General features: G+C 38.4%; 1 protein-coding gene and 1 long non-coding RNA gene across 2 annotated transcripts; both read left to right on the top strand.

Annotated features, from left to right (window-relative positions):
* Window positions 1-5,319: 5,319 nt before the first annotated feature.
* On the top strand, window positions 5,320-7,575 carry LOC113652829. Its single transcript, XR_003442960.2, has 3 exons — window positions 5,320-6,000; window positions 6,115-6,180; window positions 6,406-7,575. It is a non-coding gene; the product is annotated as an uncharacterized LOC113652829 (long non-coding RNA).
* A 4,017-nt stretch (window positions 7,576-11,592) lies between these two features.
* On the top strand, window positions 11,593-26,438 carry tmeff1b (transmembrane protein with EGF-like and two follistatin-like domains 1b). Its single transcript, XM_027162086.2, has 10 exons — window positions 11,593-12,319; window positions 18,731-18,831; window positions 18,923-19,052; window positions 20,938-20,964; window positions 21,382-21,481; window positions 24,649-24,797; window positions 25,174-25,224; window positions 25,315-25,429; window positions 25,511-25,672; window positions 25,799-26,438. Exons 1-10 carry the CDS (start codon window positions 12,163-12,165, stop codon window positions 25,881-25,883), a joined length of 1,077 nt encoding a protein of 358 aa, XP_027017887.1. The 5' UTR covers window positions 11,593-12,162; the 3' UTR covers window positions 25,884-26,438.
* The last annotated feature ends 586 nt before the right edge of the window (window positions 26,439-27,024 follow it).

The raw sequence follows: 27,024 nt of genomic DNA, 5'->3' as shown, positions 1-27,024 counted from the left end.
TCCTTCAGCCCATCAGAGAGCAGCTTCACTCCTGAATCCTGCAGTTTATTGTGACTCAGGTCCAGTTCTCTCAGACTGGAGGAGTTTGAGCTGAGAACTGAGGACAGAACTCTACAGCTTTTCCCTGTCAGATTACACTTCCACAGACTGGAAGAGAAATGATGAAGTGTTTGATTTATAGTAAAATGAGGAGTTAACATCCTCACATCAGTACAACTGTCTCTGGCTCTGAAGTCATATGGAAGTCCCATTGACGCGTCACTCTTCATGGACACACAGCTGGGTTCTGGTGAGTCTGATCTCTTTCCCTCCATCATTCTAGAACAGAAATATCAGCAATAATTAATACTCAGCACTGTTAAACAATGTGTTCATCATTAAACACCAATAATTCCATCTTTTTCATTCAGATCCAGTCTGTACACTTATTCAAACAGGAGACAGGCTTCATAAGTCAGGAATTACACTGATATCAGGAGTCCCAATCACAGCTAACTGACTCAGCTGGGTCTTAAAGCCTGTAGAGTTCACTGACACAAAGCTCTGCTGCTCTTATGCTCCACATTACACCGTCCTTTTTACTCTTCTCTCAGTCAATGATTTGTCTAAACTGTTCTTAGATCAGATCAGCAGAAGTGGGAAGTAACGGAGTAAAAATACTTCGTTACTGTACTTAAGTACATTTTTCTGGTATCAGTTTTTACTCCACTATTTATTTTTCGGACAACTTTTGACTTTTCCTCATTACATTTTTACACAAATATCTGTACTTTTTACTTCTTACATTTCCCAAACGGACTCGTTACTTTTAGTATTATTCCTTCTCATTGGACGCTGTTTCCAGCCTATCATCCTATCATTGTGCGGCTTTTTCCCCATGTGACTGGTGTACTGTATTATTTACTGGCTATCAGACATAGACTAAGGATAGCGGAGCTAACAATGAGCAGCGCCTACAAAAGGAATGGCTAATGTTCATTCAGAGGGAGTCACCGATGTTAAAGTAACTAACAACGAGGACATTCCTGAACACACATGGCCATATATGAGGGAGATGTTTGTAATAATCGGCGTCACAAAGGATTCCTGGCGAATGCGTTGTGAATTGTGTCACCCAGGGGGGGGTTCTAGCCCTTTATTAGGGGGGCTTCAGCCCCCTGTCTGTAATCTCAGCCACTCTAAAACTATAAGGAGCATTTTTACTTTCATAAATAAACAATAAAAATGACATTAAAATGCAGGACGTGTCGTCGATGGGAAAGGAAATTATTTATCAGTTTGATCCAAGAGCGATTTTATTTACTTTGCTTTTACACGCGTGTGTTGTAGTGTTTCACACGTGCGTCTTCAGCTGTCTGCTTTATTAGAACGGAGAAGCACAGGTACGCGCAGCGTGCACGCGCAGTCAGAGCTGGAGGCGTTTATCTATAACGTTAATCGGCGGAAAGACGCAAAGACGGATAAATAATAATAAATAATTATTAGAGTAAACAATCACTACTTACCTTATAGCCTACTGTATGTAACACTGCTACAATGGGGTGTGTGTGTGTGTGTGTGTATGTGTGTGTATGTGTGTACACACACATATATACACATATATATTACCTTACCTTATAGCCTACTGTATGTAACACTGCTACAATGGGGTGTGTGTGTGTGTGTGTGTGTGTATGTGTGTGTACACACACACATATATACACATATATATTACCTTACCTTATAGCCTACTGTATGTAACACTGCTACAATGGGGTGTGTGTGTGTGTGTGTGTGTGTGTATGTGTGTGTACACACACATATATATACACATATATATTACCTTAACTTATAGCCTACTGTATGTAACACTGCTACAATGGTGTGACTATACATCTTCATTTAAACATTTAAATTGTATTGGTTTATTAAATATGATACACAAATTTGAGAGGAACATAATGTGAAAGTTAGAATAGTTGAGGTGCCAAAAACCGTTCAATCTTTTATTTATTCCTGTCCAGCAATATTTTTGCCACATTAAATAAGTATGTAAGAAAGTCACATAAACCAAAAAAAAGCAACGTTTGACTTTGAGGCTGAACGTGTGTGTAATAGTACACTGCCAAGCTAACTGGTGACATCCTTCCAGGACTGGTGGCACTCTGAAATGGGAACAGACATATGCACTGAATAGAGATGGTAAAAGTGGGTGGGTCCAATGTTATTGGTCTTAAAAAGTGGGTGTGTCCTGTCCCACCCACACATAATGGTTCTGACGCACATGACTACAAATATTACACCAAATTGTTTTCATTTATCCACAATTTGTAACATTTCCTCTTTTCGTCTATTAGTCTTTTTGGCCTTATTATTTGTCTCTTAGGACGTTTTGTTTGTCCTACAGCATCCTGTCTATTTACAGTTACAGACTCTTTAGTATTGCTTTGCATTTCTAATTGTTCATCTTGCTTTGCAATTTCCACATCATTTGTCTCACTCTCATTGATTTTTATTTCTCTCTGAGGCACTTTTAGCAAATGTCTTGTGTTTGTCCTCATTATTAGTGATGGCCGGTTCGTGAACGAATCGTTCTTTTGAACCGGTTCTTTTTAGTGAACTGGATGAACCGGTTCACCAAATCGGACTGATTCGTTCTAAACAGTTCGCGTCTTGAGTCAGCGCTGATCCACAAGTTACTAAAGTTACTCACTTTCGGTCATGTCTGACACTGACAGCCCCTCCGACATTAAATAAACTAATATCCCTAATAAACTAATATGAGACATGTTGTGCTGAGAGAACTGTGAGCTCGAGCTGTTGATACTGCGCATGCTTGAATAACTGAACCGATACAGCGAATCATCAGTACACTGAACTGAGAACTGTTTCTTTCGGACGCGTCCGAGACATACTGAGAACGGATAAGCTGTTGTTACTGCACATGCGTGAACCTTCAGACCAAATGAAACATATTGGGTTATGCATAGTAACTAGTCATAGTGTCGGAACTCAGAGCCGGTCTCCAAGTCGACACATCACAGGGTGATCTCTTCTCTTAGGCATTTAGTTAAATTTCACTGTTAACTCTATAATTACTACAAAAATACTGAGAAAACTCCTCAGACCTGGATGAGAATGAGCAAACTTCTTTATTATGGTCAATCAGCCAACAAATTATAATTTGCCAAATTCAAAGTAACAAATTGCCAAATTCAAAGTAACAAATGAAAACCCCCAAAAAGAGCATGTCATGCAAAATCAATCAAGAAAAACAAGAACTCTCGCGACGTCCTTGCAAAAATAAAAACCACCCACCTTGACCCGCGGACACGGGCATGCGCCCGCGTGCGCGCGCACGCGCCCCCACACGCACACACACACCTTCGCCCCCGAAGAACCAAAAAAAACTTCAGATATCTTCTCAATATATACCCTGGCGCTCCTAGGAGCCCAGGTGCCATATCACCTTATTTACCGGAATCATCTCCTATGTTTTCTAAATACACTGACCCAATTTCCCCTTATTTCCCATTACCTTTCACCCATATGCTCATTTATGGATTTTCCTTCCCTTATTTTTCATGACCTCAGACTAAACACCTGGGCCTTCTTCAGTCTGCACAACAAGTTTATGAGCACCATATGCCCATTTATGGATTTTCCTCCCCTTATTTTTCAGGGACTAGGTCTGTGGACCACTGTTTTTTTTCTTTCTACATAACATGTTATTGCTATGGACCAAGGTCTGAGAACCATGGTGTTTTGCATTTTCCATAACAATTTATGAGCTAAGGTCTGGGAACAATGGTCTTTTCCCTTCTACATAACAAGTTGTTATTACAAATGTGCTTTATACTTGCGCCTAAATGGGCCTAATACTTTACTTTGGTTATAGTATTGTAAGGAATAATATTTCAATTATTTCTACTAAGATTTTTTTCCAACAATAGGCTATTAAACATTTTTATTAAAAAAAAAAATCATACAACTGTTCACTCAATATATGTCTGTCGGAACTTAGAGCCACATCGCAGGGTGACCTACACACTTAGACTTTTGGTTAACAAAAACTGTTTTAGTTAGACGTAACTGATAACTTTATAATTACTACAAACAAAACACTGAGAAAACTCCTCAGACCTGGATGAGAATGAGCAAACTTCTTCATTGTGGTCAATCAGCCAACAATCTTCTAAGAGAAATTGCCAAGTTGAAAGTAACAAATGAAAAACCCAAAAAGAGCATCATCATGCAATCAAAAACAAAAACTCTCAAGACTTTCTTGCAAAGTAAAGTTTTTACCCCCCCCCCCCACACACACACACACACACAGACCCCTCAGAAAATCTCCTCAATATATACCCTGTTAATTTTTCTATTGACTGTTGTGCAGGTTAGTCTGTATTTTTATATGCCGTTTTTGTAAGTTGATGAAGATTAGTTTATTAACTTTATGTCTTTAAGACACGTAAAACATCCACGTTTGTACATAAATGCCTGTACTGCGTGTTTTAGTTGCAAAACTTAAATGTAAGAAACGTATTCAACTAAAGTTATGATTACAAAGAACTTTTCAAATGTGTTAAATTGATTGTATTAATATCTGCCAGCAGCGGGATGATGGAATTTGCGTCATTACGTCATTGTGAATGACGTCATTACGTCAGGACGTAAAAGAACTGGTGAACTGGATTTTTGAACTGGTTCATTCTGTCCGAAAGAACCGGTTCGCGGAAAAGAACCGAACTTCCCATCACTACTTCCAACAAGCAATGAAATGCTCACTCAGGACTGCAGGCTTTTTATACAAATAGCTCCGCCCCTTATCCTTCAAATTCAAAAAATTGAAAAATGCAGTGTGCTGATTGGTCCTCTTTGAAAGCAGAGAAAAAAATAGCCTTTAAACAAAGAGGAGCAGAGAGGAGAGGGGGAATTTTTCCTTTTTTAGAAGCTTATTTTTTTTAAATGCATTTCCTTTCCAGATTCAACAGTACATTTTTTATCTGCAACATGAATTAAGATTTATGGTTTAATATACTTGTTATATTTATTTATTACCTAAAATAAGGTATTTATTTATTAAATTGTTTTTTATGACCATGTCTGCAAAATGAATTAAGACTTTATGACGCTATTTATCTCTCATATGTTGATATTTTTAATGTGCTTACTGTTCCTTGACGGTGCTGATGGTTACTACAACAAGAAGAGACCAATGGAAGTTACATGATGGCCCATGGTGGCACTGGCTGGATTAGGTTTAGGAGTTGGGTATAGGATTTGGAGTTAGGATTAGGGTTAGGTTTAGGGGTTAGGGTTAGAAGTTGGGGTTAGTGGTTATGATTAGGGTTAGGTTTAGGGGTTAGGATTAGTGTGGAGTTAACCTTTTTCCTCGGTCCAAACCATGGTTGAGATCAATGTTTGGCACGGGCCTGCCTTCGGTCCATCAGTAACAAACCCTTTTAATTTCTCGTTGAGGCCCCATGGGTGCCATGAGCTTAGTTTAAGTATCCAGTCCTCTTCAGGCAGTCCGAGTCCAGGCCTTGTTGTATTGAAGGACCATGATCCTTAGTGCTTCCAGGCCATAGACTATAAAGTGTCGGACGTTATATCGGTGTTGGGTCAGTCTAACTGCCAGATTATTACCCATTTCTCTGACATATTGTAAATTGCATTTGTTACAGTAAAGTAAATAAATGCAATTTGAGACTTGTTGGGGTAGAGGTGGCCAGATTGTATCTGTGTATTTGGATTTTTGGTTAGCAATATAATGTTTGGGCTGAAATTCCGACATAGTTGCTTATTGGGTTTATGCTTTTTTACAGAGGCTAATTTGCTCTTAATCATTAAATATTTTAGATTTTTATTCCTTTTGTAGGACGTGATGACCCTGTGTTTGTCCAGACCTACCTGTTGTGTCATGAATCTGGTAAAATTTGCTTTGACTCTCCTGTTTAGTATTATACTGCAGCTTGAGACGGTGCCAAACAAAGGGACGAGTTGTTCACTCCCTGCCAGGTATTCCGTTGTTCTGCTCATTTCCTTTCAGGAAGTTTTTTAGGCAACTTAAAAAAGACTCTGGAATATCTCCGTTTCCTAAGTGTCTTGAATAGGATTTTGGTTCCTTTCCAGAAGCCTTCCAGGTTGCAGCTGATCTGATGAAATCTCAACAACTGTGACTTCAGGACCCCTTTAAAGGTATGCTTTGGATGAAAGCTACCTTTATGCAAGAGTGCATGAGTGTCAGTGTCTTTAAAGCAAACTTTAATTTGCAGTTTATGGGTCTCTGTAAAGTCTTCTCCCTTATATGTGACTTTGTCTAGAAAATGTACCTCCGACCGGTGAGGTGTGTATTTAACTTTAATGGACTCTTGAAAGCAGTTAAGTTGATTTATAATTTTTCTCAAATTCTTTTTCTGCCAGACACCCCAAATGTCATCCAGGACCCCTTCCTCCCATTTGGCCATGAAAATGTTGGCATAGGACGGAGAAAACCCATTTTCCAATGACCGTTCCCTTGATCTGGAAAAAATATTCCGTATTAAATTCAATTCATTCATTCATTCAATTAAAATCATTCTTTTTTTGGATTAATCTCTAACAAATCTAAATGTTTGTCTGGTCTTTCCTTGTCTGGGTATCTGTTAAACCTCTCCCTAATTTCTAGTAAGCCTGCCGGTGTGTCTATGTTGGTGTATAAACTATCTATGTCAATTGTAAATAGGAGTTAGTTTTTGGGTAGCTAAAGTTTTCAATTTTTTTCAATAAAGTCGTAGGTGTCTTTGATATAACTGGGGTGCTGGGTGCTTATGGGGTTAAGGAAATGCTCAATGTATTCCGCTGTGGCATAAGTGTCACTGCCACAGTCGGAGACAATGGGGCGGCCTGGGGGCATTTCAAATGGGTTACTCCATGTTTTGGGGTCCTTATGAATTTTTGTGAGGAGGTAAAAGTCTGTTGCGTGAATTATCTGGTCCCAGTAAATAGGTCAGTTGTTATCCCATTATGGATCCTTCTTCTTTAAGTTTTAAGTGCTTAATCTTAGGGACCATTTTCGAATTCAGGGGTTTCGAATTTAAAGCCAAGATTAGTTATCAGGGATCTAACATGCGATGCCAAGGGACAGAGGTCAACAGGGGGAGACTTGCAGGAGCCAGAAGAAACCCTCTTTTTGCTCTTCAGGTAATAGCAATGGAAGGAGACCCCATGGTGTCTAATGATGGATCCCAGGGGAAGCAAATAAAATGAAAAGAATAATGGCCGAAGAACCGAGTCCAGTGGAACCCCATAGGACAATGGAGCTGTGAAAGATTAAATTTCATTTTGTCTCGCACTATTGCACTAGGTTGCACTCAATATGGCTAGGACTTAAGTCCTTAGCTCTTTGTTGTTTTCCAACCTCAAAAACAAATGGCAATGCAGTTCCCCATGCACTGCTAAGGGAAATAATTGCTAAATGGGTTTTTCCATAGTAAATCTGTAGTGATAATGGTACACCCATTGTTAACCAGGCAGTAGGTGAAAAACTGGGCATGGATTTGATTCTAGCAGAGGAGCAGTGGTGAGATAAAATAGCGCTTTGAAATGTAAATTGTCACCATTGTGGCAAAATGGGTCTGTTGCAAAAGCACTTGAGCATTTAAGCCCATTTGAAATAATGTTTGGCAAACCCACTAATACTGTCCAAAGCCACAACTAAGGATAACCACCTCAGAGTTTGAAGTTACCTTAAGATGTCTGTTATTGTGCAAATTTGTCTTCTGCTTTATTTGGGCTACAGAAACAGGTGAAGGAGGCACTGATGCACGTGATGCAGCTGCTCAGGATGCTCTCAATGGTCCCTCTGTAGAACATGGTCAGGATGGGGGGAGGGAGATGTGCCTTTCTCAGCCTTCGTAGGAAGTGGCTTTCTTGGTGATGGACGCTGCTGGGCTTTCTTGGTGATGGAGCTGGTGTTGAGTGACCAGGTAAGGTTCTCTGCTAGATGAACACCAAGAAATTTGGTGCTCTTGACGATCTCTACAGATGATCCGTCGATGTTCAGCGGAGAGTGGTCGCTCTGTGCTCCCCTTGAAGTCCACAAACATCTCTTTAGTTTTATCCACATTCAGAGAAAGGTTGTTGGCTTTACACCAAGCAGTTAGTTGTTGACTCTTCGTTCTTGTTGATGAGACCCACCACGGACGTGTCATCGGCAAACTTGATAATATGATTCGATCTGTACATTGCTGCACAGTCATGAGTCAGCAGAGTGAACAGCAGTGGACTGAGCACACAGCCCTGAGGAGCTCCAGTGTTCAGTGTGGTGGTGCTGGAGATGCAGTTCCCGATCCGGACTGACTGAGGTCTCCCAGTCAGGAAGTCCAGGATCCAGTTGCAGAGGGAGGTGTTTAGTCCCAGCAGGCTCAGCTTCCCAATCAGGTGCTGAGGGATGATTGTGTTGAATGCTGAACTAAAGTCTATGAACAGCATTTGTACATACTGTAAGTGTCTTTATTGTCCAGGTGGGTGAGGGCTAAGTGGAGGGCTGTGGCAATGGCATCATCCGTGGAGCGGTTTGGACGATACGTGAACTGTAGGGGGTCCGGTGAGGGTGGTAGCTGGGTCTTGATGTGCCTCATGACGAGCTTCTCGAAGCACTTCATAACTATGGGTGTGAGTGCAACGGGATGATAGTCATTGAGACAGGACACTGTAGACTTCTTTGGGACAGGAACGATGGTGGTAGTTTTGAGGCATGTAGGAGCAACGGTGCTGCTCAAGGAAATGTTGAAGATGTCTGTAAAGATATCCACTAGCTGTTCTGCACATTCTCTGAGCACCCTGCCAGGAATGTTGTCTGGTCCAGCAGCCTTCTGTGGGTTAACTATGCATAGAGATCTCCTCACATCGGCCATGGATAGACAGAGTACCTGGTCGTCCTTGGTGTTACGTTGTTCTGTACCTCAAACCGAGCGTAGAAATCGTTCAGCGCATCTGGGAGGGAGGCGTCGCTATCACAAGCAAGTGAAGCTGTCTTGTAGATAGTGATCGCCTGTATGCCCTGCCACATGCTCCAGGTGTCTCCGATGTCCTGGAAGTGGCTGTGGATTGTCTGGGCATGTGCATGCTTTGCCTCTCTGATGGCTCAGGACAGTTTGGCCCTGCTGTTCTTAGGGCCACCCTGTCCCCTGTTCTGAAGGCTAGGTCTCTAGTCCTCAGCAGAGCACGCACGTTAGCAGTCATCCACGGCTTCTGGTTGGAGCATGTAGTGATGGTCTTGGAGACGGTCACATCATCAATGCACTTGCCGATGTAACTGGTCACTGTTGACGTGTACTCCTCCAAGTTGATGGAGTCACCATTGGTTGCAGCCTCCCTGAAGATATTCCAGTCAGTGCACTCAAAGCAGCCCTGAAGAGCAGAAGTGGCTCCTGCTGGCCAGGTTTTCACCTGCTTCAGAACCGGTTTTGAGCATCTGACGAGTGGTCTGTATGCTGGAATTAGCATAACAGTGATGTGGTCTGAGTAGCCGAGGTGGGGGCGGGTCGCCGCACGGTACGTGCCGGGAATGTTTGTGTAAACAAGATCCAGCGTGTTTTCACCTCTTGTAGCAAAGTCCACATGTTGATGGAATTTAAGGAGCACTGACTTAAGATTTGCATGGTTGTAATCTCTGGCTATGATAAACAGTCCATCGGGGTGAACATTCTGCAGATCACTAATAGCTCCGTATAGCTCACTTAGAGACACTTTAGCATTAGCGCTAGGAGGAAGGTAAACTCCGACAACGAAAACAGTAGTAAATTCCCCTGGTAAATAAAATGGTCTGCATCTAACAGTCACAAACTCCACTGACGATGAGCAGTAAGTAGAAATAAGCACAGAGTTCTTGCACCATTCCATGTTGATATAAACACACACACCACCACCGTGAGTCTTACCGCAAAGAGCTGAATGGCGTCGTCCGGAACTCTGTCGCTGAACCACGTCTCCGTGGAAACAAGCACGCAGCAGTTTCTAATCTCTCTCCGTGTAGAGCGTTCAAGTCAGATGTAGTCCAGTTAATTGTCCAGGGAGCAAACGTTGGCTAGTAGAATGGACGGGAGAGCCGGCCAGCTAGGGTTTGTTTTTAGCCTAGCACGGACACCCACCCTCTTACCGCGCTTCCGCTTCCTCGCGCACCGCTTTCGGCGTCCCCTATAATGTCTCCGGTATCAGGCGACACCAGGGACCGGAGGCCTGGTCATACTTAAAAAGTGTGATGCAAAAATGGTGCATACATATTTTAAGTTTATCCAACACATCATCTTTACCAGTGATATTACATAGTCACTGTTTGATAGACACCTGTCACAAAATGTACATGCAAATGTACATGTACAGCACAGTCAGTGCACAGTGCCACTTTATACACTATTTACACTATTTACACACCATACTGCACCTAGTCACTTTAAGGACAATCATTAAAAACCATACACATTTATTTATACTTATGTATATGTACATACATTATTTCATATTCTCCACATATTTCATATTTTTATATAATTTTATATAGTTTTTCTTATATAGTTTATACTTTCTTATTATTTTATTCTCATTTTATTTTTTTATTTTTTGTACTTTTTTTGATATTCTTTATTCTTATACTGGACAGTTGCATAAAGCATTTCACTGCATATCGTACCCTGTATGTGTGTGTATGTGACAAATAAAATTTGATTTGATTTGATTAAGTACATAGCAAACTGTTTACTGCATATGATATAGTTCAGTATCTAAGTTCTTTCAGTGTATATTGTGCAATTCATAAACCATCCAAAAGAGGACATGAAAAATGTTTGTTCTTATCACTTTAACATTACATAATTTCTACCAATTATAATTGTCTAGAACTGTATATTAATTACATACCTTACATACACTGTATATTTCTTGGTTACTCTTGTACATATAATGTACATGATGCGTAAATCTGCACAACATAACTGTATATAATTTTTGTTTTTTTACATTCTGTCTATACAGCTGCACATATTCCTATTTTGCACAGACTACCTGCCATAAATGTGTTTATTGTCATACATATACTGATATATTTTTCTTCTCTTGTTCATTTGCACATTTTTTTCTACTATTTGCACTTCTGGTAGATGCTGAACAGCATTTCTTTGCTATGTACCTGTACTATGCAATGACAAATTTGCACTTATCTATTTATCTATCTATCTTGCCAATCTAATTAAAAAAAATGGCTAAATAAGCTAAATAAATGTTTTCTTCATCTTTTCCTTTTGGTTCAGCATTGCGGATCAGCTGTTGCCGTTTTTCCATTAAATTGTCCCACGATAATTGCGGATTTTTGCGCACAAAGTACTAGTGCTCACGTAAATGTATAGAATGTTAATTTTCTGTCTGTGGTTATGTCGGTGCCCCTGGAGCATTAATATGGTTAATTCTACAATGATATCAAAAATAAATACTATGTTTGTTTGTTTTAAAAACATATTTCGCTGCTTTAAATTTCATGCTGCAGTTTAATTGTGGAGGAAAAAAACTTTTACTTTCTTCTTTACTGCTGAGTGTTTTGGGGAACGTTTTCACCTGCAGTCAGATTAAAAGCCTCCTTTTCAGTAACATCGTCCTCGACAGATTCCTGATGTGAATTGGGGGAGGTGGTCTTAGGTCACATGACTTCAAACCATCCTTGTGGACCCTTTGTTGTTGGCTTTTTGGCAGGGTTTTAGTAATCGACTGGAACGCTTTGTCTTTTGTCGTATGGTATTTTAGAGCGTCAGTAAACGCCACATCCAGCGGAATAAACACAAAGCTTTGGTGATCGGAGGCAGGAGAGAGATCACAGTGGAGATGCAGACAAAGACAAGACAGAAAGGAAGGAACGATTAGTTCGGCTTATAGACACGACAAGGACCAAAGGAAGTGTTCTGGACGACTTACAGCAAACTGAGTGGGAACTATATGTAAAATGCACGTTTTTTCTGATCTGTTGTGATTTATACGGTTTTGCTTCTGCATTTTCTGGAACTATCCGACACCCGAAACACGGGTTTAACAAGAAACATCGAATTGTGGTAGCTGTGCACATTTGCGACAGATTTTTTTCCCTCTGTATTTGCATCGTAATTTTAAAAGATTGCTAAAACGAACAGAAGTGCACTCGGGAAACACTGTGTCATGATGATCTTAGACTATCAGCTGATGAGGATCGGAACACCACGATGCCGCCATCTCCACTGCGCTCTCTTCTGCCTCCTGACCGTCGCCGCTGCGCTCGGAGTTCAGTCTCCTCAAGGCAGCGACTGTGCGCCTGACAAAGGGAAACAATGTCCAGGTTAGACTTGTGTTTTCACTGCAATATTACACCATTTAACTTAACCTACTTTTCTGCTTTGCTGTCCGGGTATGGGGTTTGTCGAGGCACAATTTAAAAGACATCCTGAGCCCCACCCTTCATGCTGCTAAAATGACCTAAAGGTTTCTGCATCCCGGATTTGTGACCATACAATAAACTGGGAAACGTTTCCATTTAAAACGGAGATACAGACTAAATACCAGCATGAGTTAAATTACACGGATGAATTAATGGGCAAGGAAATATTCCAAGGCTCCTCGTGGTTCCTGGGCCACATCACAGCAAAGAAATGATTGGTCGGCTCTGCAATTAGATAAAAAATCCCCATATTGTGTTGTGTAGCTGATTATTTCGGAGTGAATGCGTTCTTCAGGACTGGTTCATGGTGCCATGATCCTGGAGAATCAATCAGAACAGTCAAACCAAGAGTATTCCAAGATTAATAAACAGACGGGCCTTGTGAATGATATTATGATGTCAATTTTAGTCACATTCTAGTATAGATAAAGCTTTTGTTTATGCCTTACACATTTACTAAGCATAGAAATAACTCAGTGATAATATTAGACATTTTGAATGATTTTGAAAGGAAATATTTTCGACTGGCTGTAATTTTGGAAGAGGGAAGGACTTTTGCATTACATTCAGCATTTTGGTGCTTAGCCAGCAGAATAATGACCACAAAACCATATTACACAAAATAAGAACTAACACACTGGTGAATAATAATAATAATAATAATAATAATAATAATAATAATAATAATAATAATAATAGAGACCCTCCAGCAAATTCACATACAAATACATGAAAGAACACTTTAAAGCAATGTTCCAGTGCTACTGAGAGTTATCTTATAAAGATATAATAGAATAGTAATTCACAATCATTTCAATTCAGATCCATTGGATTGATTTGGCAGGAGTTTTGTATGTATAGCTCATATGTTAGTTTCGATATGTTACATGACATCACATTTTAGGCATTATCGACTTTTGGTTTATATTTGCATTTTAATAATCACTAGATTGGGTAAGAGCAACATGATAAAGTGTTCAAATTTTCAAAGGTAAAATGATTACACCAGTGGTGTCATTGTTATTTAGGCATCCTATTAAAAGTCGCTGTCAAAAAAAAGTCTGAGAGACACCAAAAGGCTATAATTAGCATCTACCAACGATACCTACAAAAGTATTGAAGTATAACTTCTACAAAAAGCTTTGCATAACAATTGACTAGAATATCTTGTGTTCAGCCATGTAAACAGCCAGGAAATACAGGGTATCACTTCATGAACATTGTGTGGTGATCATAAGATGCAGAAAATATATTAAGACACAGGTAAGATTGCACTACACTGCTTCTGCCCCCAGCCAGCTACTTTAAATAGTGAGTGTTGTGGCATTTCATCGGTTAAGGGCAAGATCAGCATTTATTCATGGATTTTGGTGGGCCAGGATACCATTAATATCATGACCTTAAACAAAATGAAGAGGCTCAGTGACCACATTTCCCCATGATTGTGAAATATCATCAATTAACATCAATAACATGAAAGGAATCTCACTTTTATATGTCAAAGTACACAGTTGTGAAGGAAGACTTTATAAAGACTAACTTTTGTTTGGCTAAAACACTGAATCTCTCTCTCTCTCTCTCTCTCTCTCTCTCTCTCTCTCTCTCTCTCTCTCTCTCTCTCTCTCTCTCTCTCTCTCTTAAAGCATTTTCACCCTGAATATGCATCTGGATAGGACTGCCCAAACTAAATAACTACAGTATCACACGTTTGTTCCCTATCATTCATATCCTTCCTTAAACAGGATAAACCAATAGTAAGGGCTACAGATGTAAATGTAGACAGCTAAATGTTTGAGACTACAACTAGATTAGCGGCCAGTTACAGTATGAATGTCTTGATGGACATAATAAGGTGTTCGATCACCATTTGCATTCAACACGGCTTCCAACATTCTTAGAATAGATTCATACAACTTCTGAATATATTCTAGTGGAACTTTGTTCCCTTCATTTAGCAGAATATGCTCTCGTTTCAGAGAGGTTGGATCAGGGAACCAGTTTCTCACTCTTCTCCAAACTTTTACACATTGGTTTGATAATATTTGAGTCCTGTGATTGAGCCGGCCAGGGCAGTTAATAAAACAGCTTGAGATGCCATGTTTCAGGGTTTTCAGCACAATACAGAGGCAAAAATGAGTAATTATCATGATTAACTTTATATCTGAATGCCAATTCACTGGTTCTTCCCTTCCATTGGAATCCATTGGCTTTTCCCTTATAATTTATTTTTTTTGATTGATTTTCAGCTTCCTTCATGTGAAATATCTGCTCAGACACCAGTTTGCCTTTCTTTTTAGCTGAAAACTAAGTTAATAGTTAATAATCAATGAATAAAATACTTTCATTTTATATCTATTTTTAAATACTTAATATTTTTAATATACCTTGATGGCTGTCAATATATATTTTACAGATCATTAAGGTTTATGTAAAAAACTAGGCTTACTGGCTAAAATGTTCTGCTGGTTTTACAAAAGTCTCAGAAAGCCTGATTTTCTTAGCACTTGTGTGTATTTGTTGACTTAACGTGACTCTTTACGTGTGTTTCTAATCACAACACTACAAAAAAGTTCACAATGCACACACAGCTGGAGCACAATATGAATGTAAAGACCTGAGAGTTATTTGATTCACGAATAAAATAATTAACCATGTATAATATTAATAAGACTAGGTGAGTGCTAAATCTTTTGTCAACTGAGGCATTTGTTAACAGCTTAAGGTTATTCACAGACATAATTTCTCTTGTCATCGTGCAATGATTAGCTTTATTTTTGTTTGGTTATTGTTTAGTAATATTTCTACAATTTCTTTATTAATATTTTTTAAATGAATGCCAATGACATAAAATGACTTCTGACAGCGCTATTATTAGTCACTGACCTAGAGAATTAACATGATGGTTTTATGTTGTGTTTTTTGTCCCCAAAGACAGCGATTACAAAGCACTTGTTTAAGTCACTCTGATAACGCCGTCTGGTAAATTATGTAAAAATATTAAACATAAGCAATTTAAACTCGATAGTATATTCCATAAAAATCCATACAAACTATGTTTTGAAGTGTATTAAGTTGTAGTTAGTAGTTAGTACATTAGTTAGTCTTCTTTTGTTCAAATATATACACTCAGGAATATTTGTACTTTATAAATATAAATATTCATAAGTAAAGTACCAAGAATTAATATTAAATTTGGTTTGACTAAATTAAATATAAACCTGTCTGATTGCTTAATTTGTATACTTACATAAATATTACATTATTAAAGCAGTACAACAGTTTCCTTTATAAAATAATCAAAATCTACAGAAAAACTAATAATGAATAATACTTTATTGTAAATGAGAATAATATAAAATGACCATCTCTTGTTTTAAGTGTGTAAAATCTACAGTAAGAAATTCTATTGTCCCAGATGTAATGTCTTACTTTAGTTTTTTTGGTCCATTGTGCGTCTTTAGAAGAGTCGTCCTTGTGCAGGCAGTAAACATAATGACCTCCAATACATTGTGAATGGACTTGCATTTAATACAGCTAAGACAAAAAAGTCTATCTACTGTGTATAATGCGAGTCAGAGCTGGGTGTAAAGATTATTTATAGCTTAAGAAGTTTTATACTTCTGTGACCAAAGTGCAGATGCTTGTACAGGTTACTTCTTTCAGCATCTCCACTAGGGGGCAATGTTGCATGTCCAAACCATAATGCGCAGGAAATGTCCGTTAAAAAGTCTCAAAAGCAAAGAAATAAATGGGAATTAAAAAAAAGGCTGAGCTTTTGTGTCCAGGCACAAGTTTGTGTAATCAACTGTAAATTAAGTAAATTCTCACAAAGTATTGTGTTGCCAGATTTAGTGACACAACCCTATCCCCCCACCCACACACACACACCCACGCACACATACACATACACAAACATACATACACCAAAACACACACACACACACACACACACACACACACACACACACACACACACACACACACACACACACACACAAACATACATACACCAAAACACACACACACACACACACACACACACACACACACACACACACACACACACACACACACACACACACACACATTAACTACTAGGCAATCACATCCCCTAACACTTTTTTTTTCATTTCATTATAAAAATCTCTGAATTTGCATTTTTAATTAGCAAGAGATGCGATGTGAGACAGCGATGAGTTTATTCTAACTTCGGATAGCGCAATCCCTCCAAACTGGACTGAGTGTGTGTAATAGGCATATGGCTGCTGCTATCTCTCTGTATTTCACTATTATAATGTTTATGGACACTTTCCATAGTCTATGTGATATATTTCACTTATATTTCGTCTTGCTTATCTTACTAATCTGCACTAAAAAAGCACAAGGTGAAGCAGCCGGTTCCTTTGTCACCGAAGGGGTCCAAAGGTTCCACTCAAACAGGAGGTAATAAATAACCATGAATCAGTGTGCAAGCAGCCAAGTGAATGGTACATTTATGCTACGCTATTGAATTTATATTTGTGCATATGACTGTGAAAGAGTAATTGCGTCACCAGCCACAAACCTCACCTCACGCCGTGTTATAGGACCATTTGGAGATTATCACACTTCTTGCGTCGGTCAGCTTTGTTGTTGGTCAGCAAACATTTGAAGACTTCAGCAGGAAGGAATTAGCGTTAAGTCTATATTGAGCTCAGAAATGATGCTGACCTGTTAGTTTCTCAGGAGCTCTTGGTCACACAATTTCACTACAAACGGTTGTAGAAATGACATTATTTACATTTACATTAATGTCTGTCCAGTTTCACCCAATTTTGGATGAGGGTCACTTCTGAGTCTGGTTCATTTCAAGGTTTCTCCCTCGTATCATCTCAGGGTTTTTCCTTGCCACTGTCACCTCTGGTTCTTTTAAGGATTTGCTAAGCAGGTTCATGTAAACGTATCTTGAACCTAATAAAGAATGATATAATTATATATTTTATCAAAATTGGGTGAATAGTGTAAGAACTGTACTTTCAAAATACTGGTAGACAGCTTAAATAATAATGACTTTGACAATGTCCAAATATTTATGGACCTTTCTGTATGTTATGATGCTGAAAAAACTGTTTTGTACTGTTCTGTAACTGTGTTGTGCTGTAACATTTAAACATATTTAAATCATTGTACTGTAAACATGCACAGTTCTGTTTTTAGAATATTGAAGTTTCGCTAACTAACAACCAGACTGGTGAAATCCGCAGCCTTGAGATTTAAGACTGATTGGCTTTTTAAGCCCAGTTTTCTATGAGGGTATGATTGGTTTAGTAAAAATCAATCACTGTGGTCAGATTTCAAACAAATACTCCAGCAGGTAGCCAATAGACCTCTCATAGTAATGTTTTGAAGGGGAGTCAAAGAGTGTATCACATTTACCTGAAATTAATTGTAAAAATAAAAAATAACATTCCATTTCTTGCAAAATAGAACTTTTTAATTTAATTGCTAATGTTCACACAGAAGAGATGCATGTGACCGTACCTGCACGTACGTACCATCTGTGGTACAGAGTAAGCCAACCATTCAGCTGCAAATATTAAGCCTAGCTTTTTTGAATAATCAAAACTTTGAAAACTTTACAGTGACACTGAGATGCTCTGACATCTTTGAGACAAGATAACTAATACTTTCTGTAGTGTGAACGGATGAAACCACAAATTCTATTAAAGTTGTAAATATTTACCAAGCAGATTGATTTAATTAATGGTTGTTTACATGGGTTTTTACATTCCTTTAAATAATGGTTACTAACATTTTCATCTTCATTTTATTGTTAAGGAAAATGTTTTACACGAGTCGTTAAACCCACAGAACATCTTTGGGAGAAACTGCCTCCTTGTCTGACATCGTTGCCTGGCATTACTAAGGTTTTTGGGATTGAATGGACAAATCCACAGTGACTGTCCAACAGAGAAAAGACTTTTCAAAACAGTTTAGGTTATTATAATCATAAAGTAGGGAATAAATCTGGAATTATTATTATTATTATGTTCAGAAAGCACAGTCAGATGCCCCAAGCTTTTGTCTATAGACGGTATTATAACCGTACTGATGAAAGGCGGTTATGGTGTTGCAATCCATGTGAGCATGCATGAAGGCTTTTAAAGGCATATAAGATATTCTTAAATTATATTATATATATTCGAAAAGATAGATAACCAATTTGCGCACTCCAGGACCTGAGCTTGGTAACCTTAATGAAGAATACATGATCACAAATCACACGGTTACTGATACTGATGTGTGTTTGAATGTTTGGCTGTTTTACACCAGATTTGTCGGAGAAGAAGAGTGATTTGCGAGTGTGTGACAAATCGTCATGTCGCTATGATGGAACCTGCAGCGCTGACCATAAGTGTGTGTGCCGCTTTCAGGTAAAAAATAAATCATGCATTTTCTATATCACATTTACACTTATTGTTCTTTATTTAATAGTGACTTTAAACATGTAAATTTTTCTGACAGTGTCATGAAAAATACGTCCCTGTGTGTGGCTCTAACGGGGACACGTATCAGAACGAGTGCTACTTAAGGCAAGCAGCCTGCACTCAGCAACGTCTTGTTTCTCTGGCAGCTCCTGGACCCTGCGATCCAGGTGAGTCCTAAATACTGCGGTGCCATAACATTAGTGCTAATATTCACTTTGAGTCTGTGTGTATTTGTGCACTCTAACTGGAGAGATTTCCTTTTGAGATTGATAATTCTGAATTTTTCTTGATAGAAATATTCTCAGGTATCATAAAATGTGAATTATCATGCAGAACTGTGACCCACCACGTGGAGCTGATTGACCAAGCTATAGCCAGCAAATTAAACACAAAGGTGGAGTTCTTTAAGTTTTATTCCCAGTGTGTGTGAACAGACCTTCAGCGTCATGAACATCAACAAAGCCGTCACGGATCCAAGTTAACTAACCAACACCTCGGATCTATCCTGAGAATTCCACAACAAAACCGACTCCAGACTTTGATGCACTACCAAAAAAAGGAGCTCAACAACATGTTCTCACAGAAACAGAACGTGTTAATGAATTAAATCTGGAAAACAATTAGTACAATGAATTCTGCACACTGATGTTTCGGTGCCTGTTAAAGGCCAAATCTGTTCATGTAATGGTTTTTACATTTCATTTATTAGAGTTCACACAAACACACGATGCTTCTATTCTGAACCCGGCCCCTGCCCAGGGTGTATCAGGGTGTATCAGGTGTATCAGGGTGTATCAGGGTGTATCAGGTGTATCAGGGTGTATCAGGTGTATCAGGGTGTATCAGGTGTATCAGGTGTATCAGGGTGTATCAGGTGTATCAGGGTGTATCAGGTGTATCAGGTGTATCAGGGTGTATCAGGTGTATCAGGGTGTATCAGGTGTATCAGGGTGTATCAGGGTGTATCAGGGTGTATCAGGTGTATCAGGGTGTATCAGGGTGTATCAGGTGTATAAGGGTGTATCAGGGTGTATCAGGTGTATCAGGGTGTATCAGGGTGTATCAGGTGCCTGGTCACGGTCTGTGGAGTGGGATAGTGATCCAATCATGAATGGTCATTCTGGAAGACTTTTGATATACTGTATGTTTAACATGGTAAAATAAGCACCTTATGTCTGTCCCATTTTATACACAATGTGGAATCCAGCCACATGACTGAAAAAGAAAGTACACCTTCTTTAATTCACTGATTTTCCATGTGAGGTATCAGTTTTTCATGTTGATGGTATACGACATGAATACAGTAATAACTTACATAACCAAAAACAGGTTGTAAATATAAACAACTGTTTACGTTGTTTTGTTAATAACCTGTTTATTAACCTTTACAAAGTAACAACAAGAACTTTTGAGCATTCAAATATAAATAAAACAATACACAATAAAATGTAAAGTGATTTTTCAAACACAATAAGAATCAATAATGAACATTTTTAACCAGTAACTAGTTCATTTAACCGACAGACAACAAACGAAATGCAGCAGCACAAAAGTATTAATGATATAAAGTAGAATTTAAACACTAACACTGGCTAACTTTATGAAAACATGAACTATGTCACAGGATGTGTCTCATTCTGCATTAGAGCTTCAATCCATCAATATAGCTCCTAGTTTCTAGTTCCACAATACATACCTATATATATATGATAGAATTTAATTAATAAAACATTTTAATAACCTTTTTCACCAAAAGATGACAGCTATAATTTGCTGTGATTTGTATTTCAATATCGTTTTGATTTTTTTAATATAAATAAATGAATGTGTTCATAAGTCTGCTATCAGTATCGTATGTATTTCCTGTAAAAGTTGCAACCTTCTTTTCTTACCGGAATTCTTACAGTCTATCGGAATTATGTAATATAAACTGTGTATGATGTTTCATTTATTTATTTGTTTTTGCTAAAAAGTGTTCATTTCCATTTTGTATGGAGACTTTTGAGAGTACATAAAAGTGCTAACGATAATTTGTTTTCTTTTGTTCTGCAGATAGCAGCTCAGGGTCTGGGGATGGAGGTGAGGAAACGAAAGAACTTTTATGACAACATCCAGTTTCATTGTGGTAATAGTAGGATGTGGTGTGGACTGAAATTTATATTAGGGTACAATTTAAAATGTTGTATTGGCAAATGACTTGTGCAATGCTAATTTTCTTCTTTTATCAGCTGGTTTGTGTTTCTCACATTATTGCTAACAAGAGATATGCATGCAAATAATAATAATTATTAATGACTCATTATAACACTGTCTGTTCTAATACTTTTGTTCTTATAACCAAGTTATTTAGAGAAAGCAGATAAATCTCCTGGGAAATGGAATTAAATGATGAAAGCACCAAACACTACAACAGCTAATATTGTTTTAGATGTGATGAACAGATTATTGATCACATCATAAACATAACGTGTTTAATTTGTGTCTAATTTCTTGTAGATGACGAAGGATCAGGAACAGATACAAACAAGAAACTCACTAAATGTAGCAACTGCAAATACGGTGCTGAATGTGATGAGGATTCAGAAGATGAAGACTCGTAAGTAATCAGAAGTGATTTAGAATCCAGTTGTTTTTAATATTTCTTGTTTTGTTTTATTAGTAACCTTCATGATGTTCTTCATAACATCAAATTACGGTACATTAACATGTTAGTTGGTGGAGTCAACATTTGTGCACAGAAGAATTTAGAGACTTATTGGTAAAATATAAATATATATATATATATATGTATGTATGTATGTATGATCACAGTTGCTTACAGCTTTGTTTGAAATTAGTGACTAATGGCTGACTGAGGACTTATGAATTAAATTAATAAAGATCACATCAACAAAGTTTGCTTATAAAGATGCAGGACAGGATCGGTTTCGAGATGTGATGGGTTGTGTGCTGATGCCTCTCTGATCTGAACCCATTAGACTTTGTGAGCCACAGATTGTCAGTAGCCTGAACTCTAACACAAGGTGCTCATCAGTACTATTGATGCCACTTGGGACACCTGCCAGGTCTTCTGGGTTACTTGTTAGTATCTGGCAGAAGCTTCAGTGAAAAACTAAAAAGAGTGCTTTCCTGATTCAGTTGTAACATATACATTAGATATCATGGCAGTTGCAGGAGCAAAAGCTCAGGGATTGGGGAGTTTGGAGAGGCCATGAAAGGGACATTTTGGTGAACAGAAGTACACAGTTGGCCATTTGTGCTAGAATTTGTGCTAACCGTAGACTCTTGGCTCTACCATTCATTCTTTTCTCAAAGTTTTCGCAAACTTCTTCTTCATTCCCAATAAGCATCGGCAGTTAGACGCCTCTGTGCCTCTGACTAAAGATCACAGCTCCAGTAGGAACTGAGATTGCATCATTTTTTTTTATTTTTAAGGTGATTCAATGACAATATTGGATCAGCCATCCAGCTCCATCCAGCTCCATCCAGCTCCATAACACATCATACTTACATAAACAACCTGAAAAGACAGCTACAACATGAAACTATAAAGGAACCTGTACGATAACACAATGTTTGAAGGGGAATGAAATTACAGCCATGGCCAAAGTTTTGAGAATGACACAAAGATTAATTTTCACAAAGTCTGCTGCCTCGGGTGATCGGATTTACATTTAATTGCATTTAATTGCGAAGTCCGTCTTTGCCATGAAAATGAACTTAATCCCAAAAAGAAAATCATTTCTACTGCATTTCAGCCCTGTCACAAAAGGAGCAGCCGACATCGTGTCAGTGATGCTCTTGTTACCCCAGGTGAGAGTGTTGATGAGGACACGGCTGGACATCACACTGTCATGCTGTTTAAGTTAGAATAACAGAATAGAAGATTTTAAAGGAGAGTGGTCCTGGTCTTCTTCTGTTAACCATGGTGACCTGTAAGGAGACATGTGCAGGCATCATTACAGGATGTTGCTGCTAGTAAAACTGCACTTAAATCAACCATTTATCGGATCAGCAAGAACTTCACGGAGAGAGGTTCAACTGTTGTGAGGAAGCACCAGGACCATCTCTTAAGGTCGGTTCAGCTGCAGGATCGGATCACCACCAGTGCAGAGCTTACTCAGGAATGGCAGCAGGCAGGTGTGAGTGCACAGTGAGGCTTTTGGAGGATGTCCTGGTGTCAAGAAGGGAAGCAAAGAGCATCTCTCCAGGAAAAACAACAGGGACAGACTGATATTCTGCAAAAGGTACAGGGATTGGACTGCTGGGGACTGGGACTAAGTCTTTTTCTCTGTTGTATACCGATCTGATTGGGGCATCCGTAAAAAGATGAAAAGGTGAGCGCTACCATCAGTCCTGTGACATACAGACGGTAAAGCATCCTAAGACCATTCATGTGTGGAGTTGCTTCTCAGCCAAAGGGGTGGGCAACTCACAATTTTCCCAAAGAACATGTTGAGGAACGGTACAGAAACATCCTCTGAGAGCAACTTCTCCCAACCATCCAAGACCAGTTTGGTGACTGTAGCTATCTCCACAACAACACAGACAAAGGTTGGATCTCTAACACAGGCGTTTAAGGCGTTCATGCCGTGAGAACTATATAAATACACAAAACACAAATGCTACTTAGGGCTGTTATTACACCCCAGTTTAGGAACAAATACCTTGTTGGCCACTAGTTATAAAAATAGGTCTTGAAGCTTTGAAAATCTCTTAATTGCATTTTAAGGTCATTTATCCTTTACTTTTAACAATCACAAAACTTGAATGCAACATAGCGGAGCCCCATAAGGCATTCTTTTGTTCTTGCGTCTAATAATTTTCTTTCAAATTTGTACTAAATCTTATTTCAATTCCAACTTCAACTAATTTAATACAAAAAATGTAAAGAAAACAAACAAAAGCAACATTTATGACAACAGCACTTACAGTGACAGGTAATGCCTTTTCTAGCACCTTGCCGTAAGGCAAAAGTGATAATTAAGTGGCATGGGATACAAAGCATTGAAATTTTGGGACCTTAATCCTATTGAGGAACCTGTGGTCAATCCTCAAGCGGTGGGTGGGCAAACAAAAACCCACAAATTCTGACAAACTGTAAGTATTGATTATGCAAGAATGACCTGCCATAAGTCAGGTTGTGGCCCAGAAGTTAATTGACAACAAGCATTTCATGTTAAGTATTTCTTTTTTTTGACAATTAACATTAAGTTCATGTAAAGTGTCGATATTTGCAGTGTTTACTCTTCTTTTTCAAGATCTCTGAAAAACAGAGTTATTCTTGAAACCTTTGGACATGGCTGTACATGCTGAGACACTGTTCAGTTTGGAACACATTCAACATTCAAACTGATGAAGAGGCCCCACCTCAAAACATGGGCCCTTCAGAAAGCCCCAACACAACAGCATTTCTCTGACTCTGAGCAGGCACAACCCAAGTATGTAGAGGCAGGGCAGGTGGAGCACGTATTCAATAACAGTATTATTATAACATATAACACATCCTGAGTCTGAGCTGTAATACGCCCTGTCTGCTTCCTGTCTGCTTCCTGTACAGTGAAGTTCCAAGTTGTCTCTGCCTGTTTGGACACTGTTCTGGTTGCTCAGCTTCATTTTCTTAAAGTTTGGTTTATTTATATGCACAGTCTTGGCGATGGCCAAATATTTATCAATGGACGATCTCCAAAACTGTTAGAGTCTCAAACAAGATTTTATTCCACATTATTATTGACGAACACTTTTTTTTTTATTGTTTGCCAGGTGTTCATGTAAAATTGACTGTAGTGGGCATAATGAGAATCCAGTGTGTGGTACAGATGGCAACTCCTACAACAACCCCTGCCTTGTACGAGAAGCTTCATGTCTGAAACAAGAGCAGATTGACGTTAAACATTTAGGGAGATGCCCAGGTAGGAGCATCGCTTTCTACATTTTTTTACTCGCCTGTGTCTACTCCAAATACAAAAATCAACTATTGAAATGTGTCAATAAACAAAACGATGGTAAAACTTAAACCAGAGACAGAAATGTGCAGCACTGTATTGTGTGTTAGTGTTGTGTACTGAGGATGCAACACTAAACGTTTGGTTTGTTTTACTTTCGTTTAATCTGATGGTTTGTTCGGCCATTCATTTCCCCTATACTAACATTTCTAATATTACATCATTCCCTTCTGATGCATAATATTCTTATACTTTAATGTAATCTATGTATAATACATTTTTATATCTCTAATAATGAAAAATGCTTTCATTAGTTATTTAAAAATGTTTTTTCTTGTTTTAGACAAGGGGAAAAAAAGTGATGATGGTCTGTCCTACAAGCCTGATCTTTTTGGTAAACACGGTCATTTTTATATATAATTATGATTGGTATAATTTAGTAAATTAGTCATTATCTTAAATGAACACTTATTTCAAATGTTAGACCCAGCAGACACAGGAGAAGGGAAAGGATATGGCTGGATGCCGATTCCCTGCACAGATGACAACTTTTGTGTTCACGGCCACTGTGAATTCAAATATGGACAATCCTCGTGCCGGTATGTGTTCAGGGTTTGGATTCAGTGGCTTCAAGCATATGGTGCTCATGTCTAAAGTAAATGATCTTTCTTTCATTTCAGGTGTGATTCTGGATACACAGGGCCACAGTGTGAGGAAGTTGCTGACTTTAACATACTGTATGTGGTGCCCAGTGGTCAGAAACTGCACTATGTGCTCATAGCTGCTATAATTGGAGCTGTGCAGATAGCCATTATTGTGGCCGTTGTCATGTGTATCACCAGGTTCGTGACCCCTGAAATATGCTAACGTTATTGCTGGAGATATTTAGCTTTTATCTGTTAAATATGGCACGCTTTTGCCTCCATAAACAAACCAGTGTTAAACAAAAGCAATGTTTCTCATTACAGAAAATGCCCTAAGAATAACCGAGGACGTCGGCAAAAGCAAAACCTGGGTCATTTCACTTCAGACACCTCATCCAGGATGATATAGCTTGTTTTATTTTTGCTTTTATACCTTTTGTACAATGTGGATTGCAATTAAGAATATGTTTGTTATTTTCTGTGTTTAACTGTGGACAATAGGTTTATCTTTAGTTTATTTATGGTGCCTTGTTCATTTTCTTCTGGACATTTAAGGAGCTTGTTGACGGTAAACGCTGCCAACAGAATGATGAAAGCCAGCTTTTCATTGTCTACCTTTTTTTTCTGTTACTTATTTTTTGTAAATGTCTGTGAAATGTTCTTGGTACAGTTGCTGTACACTTTGTTACTGAATGTGTTTACTTTAGTGAGTGCAGCTGAACACCAAATGGAGTTGGTTATGTATGTATGACAAAAACAACAGCAATTTTTTTAAATGAATTGCAGACAATGGAATGCAGAGTGTGTGGATAGTTAATGTTGAAATGTGTGTAGATTTTAATTTGTAATATTATTGGTGGTGTCCTTGATAAAGTTATCATTAATTTAATTCTAGACACTGCATATCGCATGAAACCGTGTCCAGTGATGTAGATTCAACATAATTAAATTAATTGTCTTCTGATTTGTCTGCTGTCAACTGCATCAACATATTTATTAATGATTTTCTTTATATTGTTATGTTTTGCTTCCAAATGATTAAGAAAGCTGACTTCTTAAGATAGATAATGGAGACAGGAAGCTCCTTCAAACATACCATGCACTTGCACAAGGGTTTGGTCTAGACCATGAATGAAACCTGCTGTACTTGCAGTACCTGCTGTGTACTTTGGAGCTTTGACTGTATAGTTGTATCACCTATTGTGATTTCTCTTACTTTATGTTAAAATGTAATGATTTTACATTATTGGAAGGATTTTAGCCATGGAGATTGATTCTGCTGACTTACAGTAATGTTTAATTCTTACTTTCTAAAGACTTCTATCTTCTCTCTATATAATATAAGATCTATCTAATATGTATGGTCTTATCTAGGGTTTCCCCATGAGACCCCCATTAAGGGTCACCGCAACTGACATACATTTATCTCATGTATACAACTTAACAGTTGAAGGTTAAGAACCTTACTCAACAGATTTGAACTCACAACAGAAGTCCGATGTCATTCTGTAACTGCATAACTTTCCATAACTCAAAAATCCCCATCCAGT

Source organism: Tachysurus fulvidraco, chromosome 3 (assembly GCF_022655615.1).
Source record: "Tachysurus fulvidraco isolate hzauxx_2018 chromosome 3, HZAU_PFXX_2.0, whole genome shotgun sequence".
NCBI classification, from domain to species: domain Eukaryota; kingdom Metazoa; phylum Chordata; class Actinopteri; order Siluriformes; family Bagridae; genus Tachysurus; species Tachysurus fulvidraco.
This window is presented reverse-complemented; position numbering and strand designations above follow the sequence as displayed.

What these genes read in the sequence shown, in the direction of transcription:
- tmeff1b (XM_027162086.2), top strand. Translation starts at nt 12,163, where the DNA reads ATGATGATCTTAGACTATCAGCTGATGAGGATCGGAACACCACGATGC. An exon ending in CTACAAGCCTGATCTTTTTG is followed by an intron (nt 25,225 to 25,314) that starts GTAAACACGGTC and finishes TTCAAATGTTAG; the next exon opens with ACCCAGCAGACACAGGAGAA. An exon ending in TATGGACAATCCTCGTGCCG is followed by an intron (nt 25,430 to 25,510) that starts GTATGTGTTCAG and finishes CTTTCATTTCAG; the next exon opens with GTGTGATTCTGGATACACAG.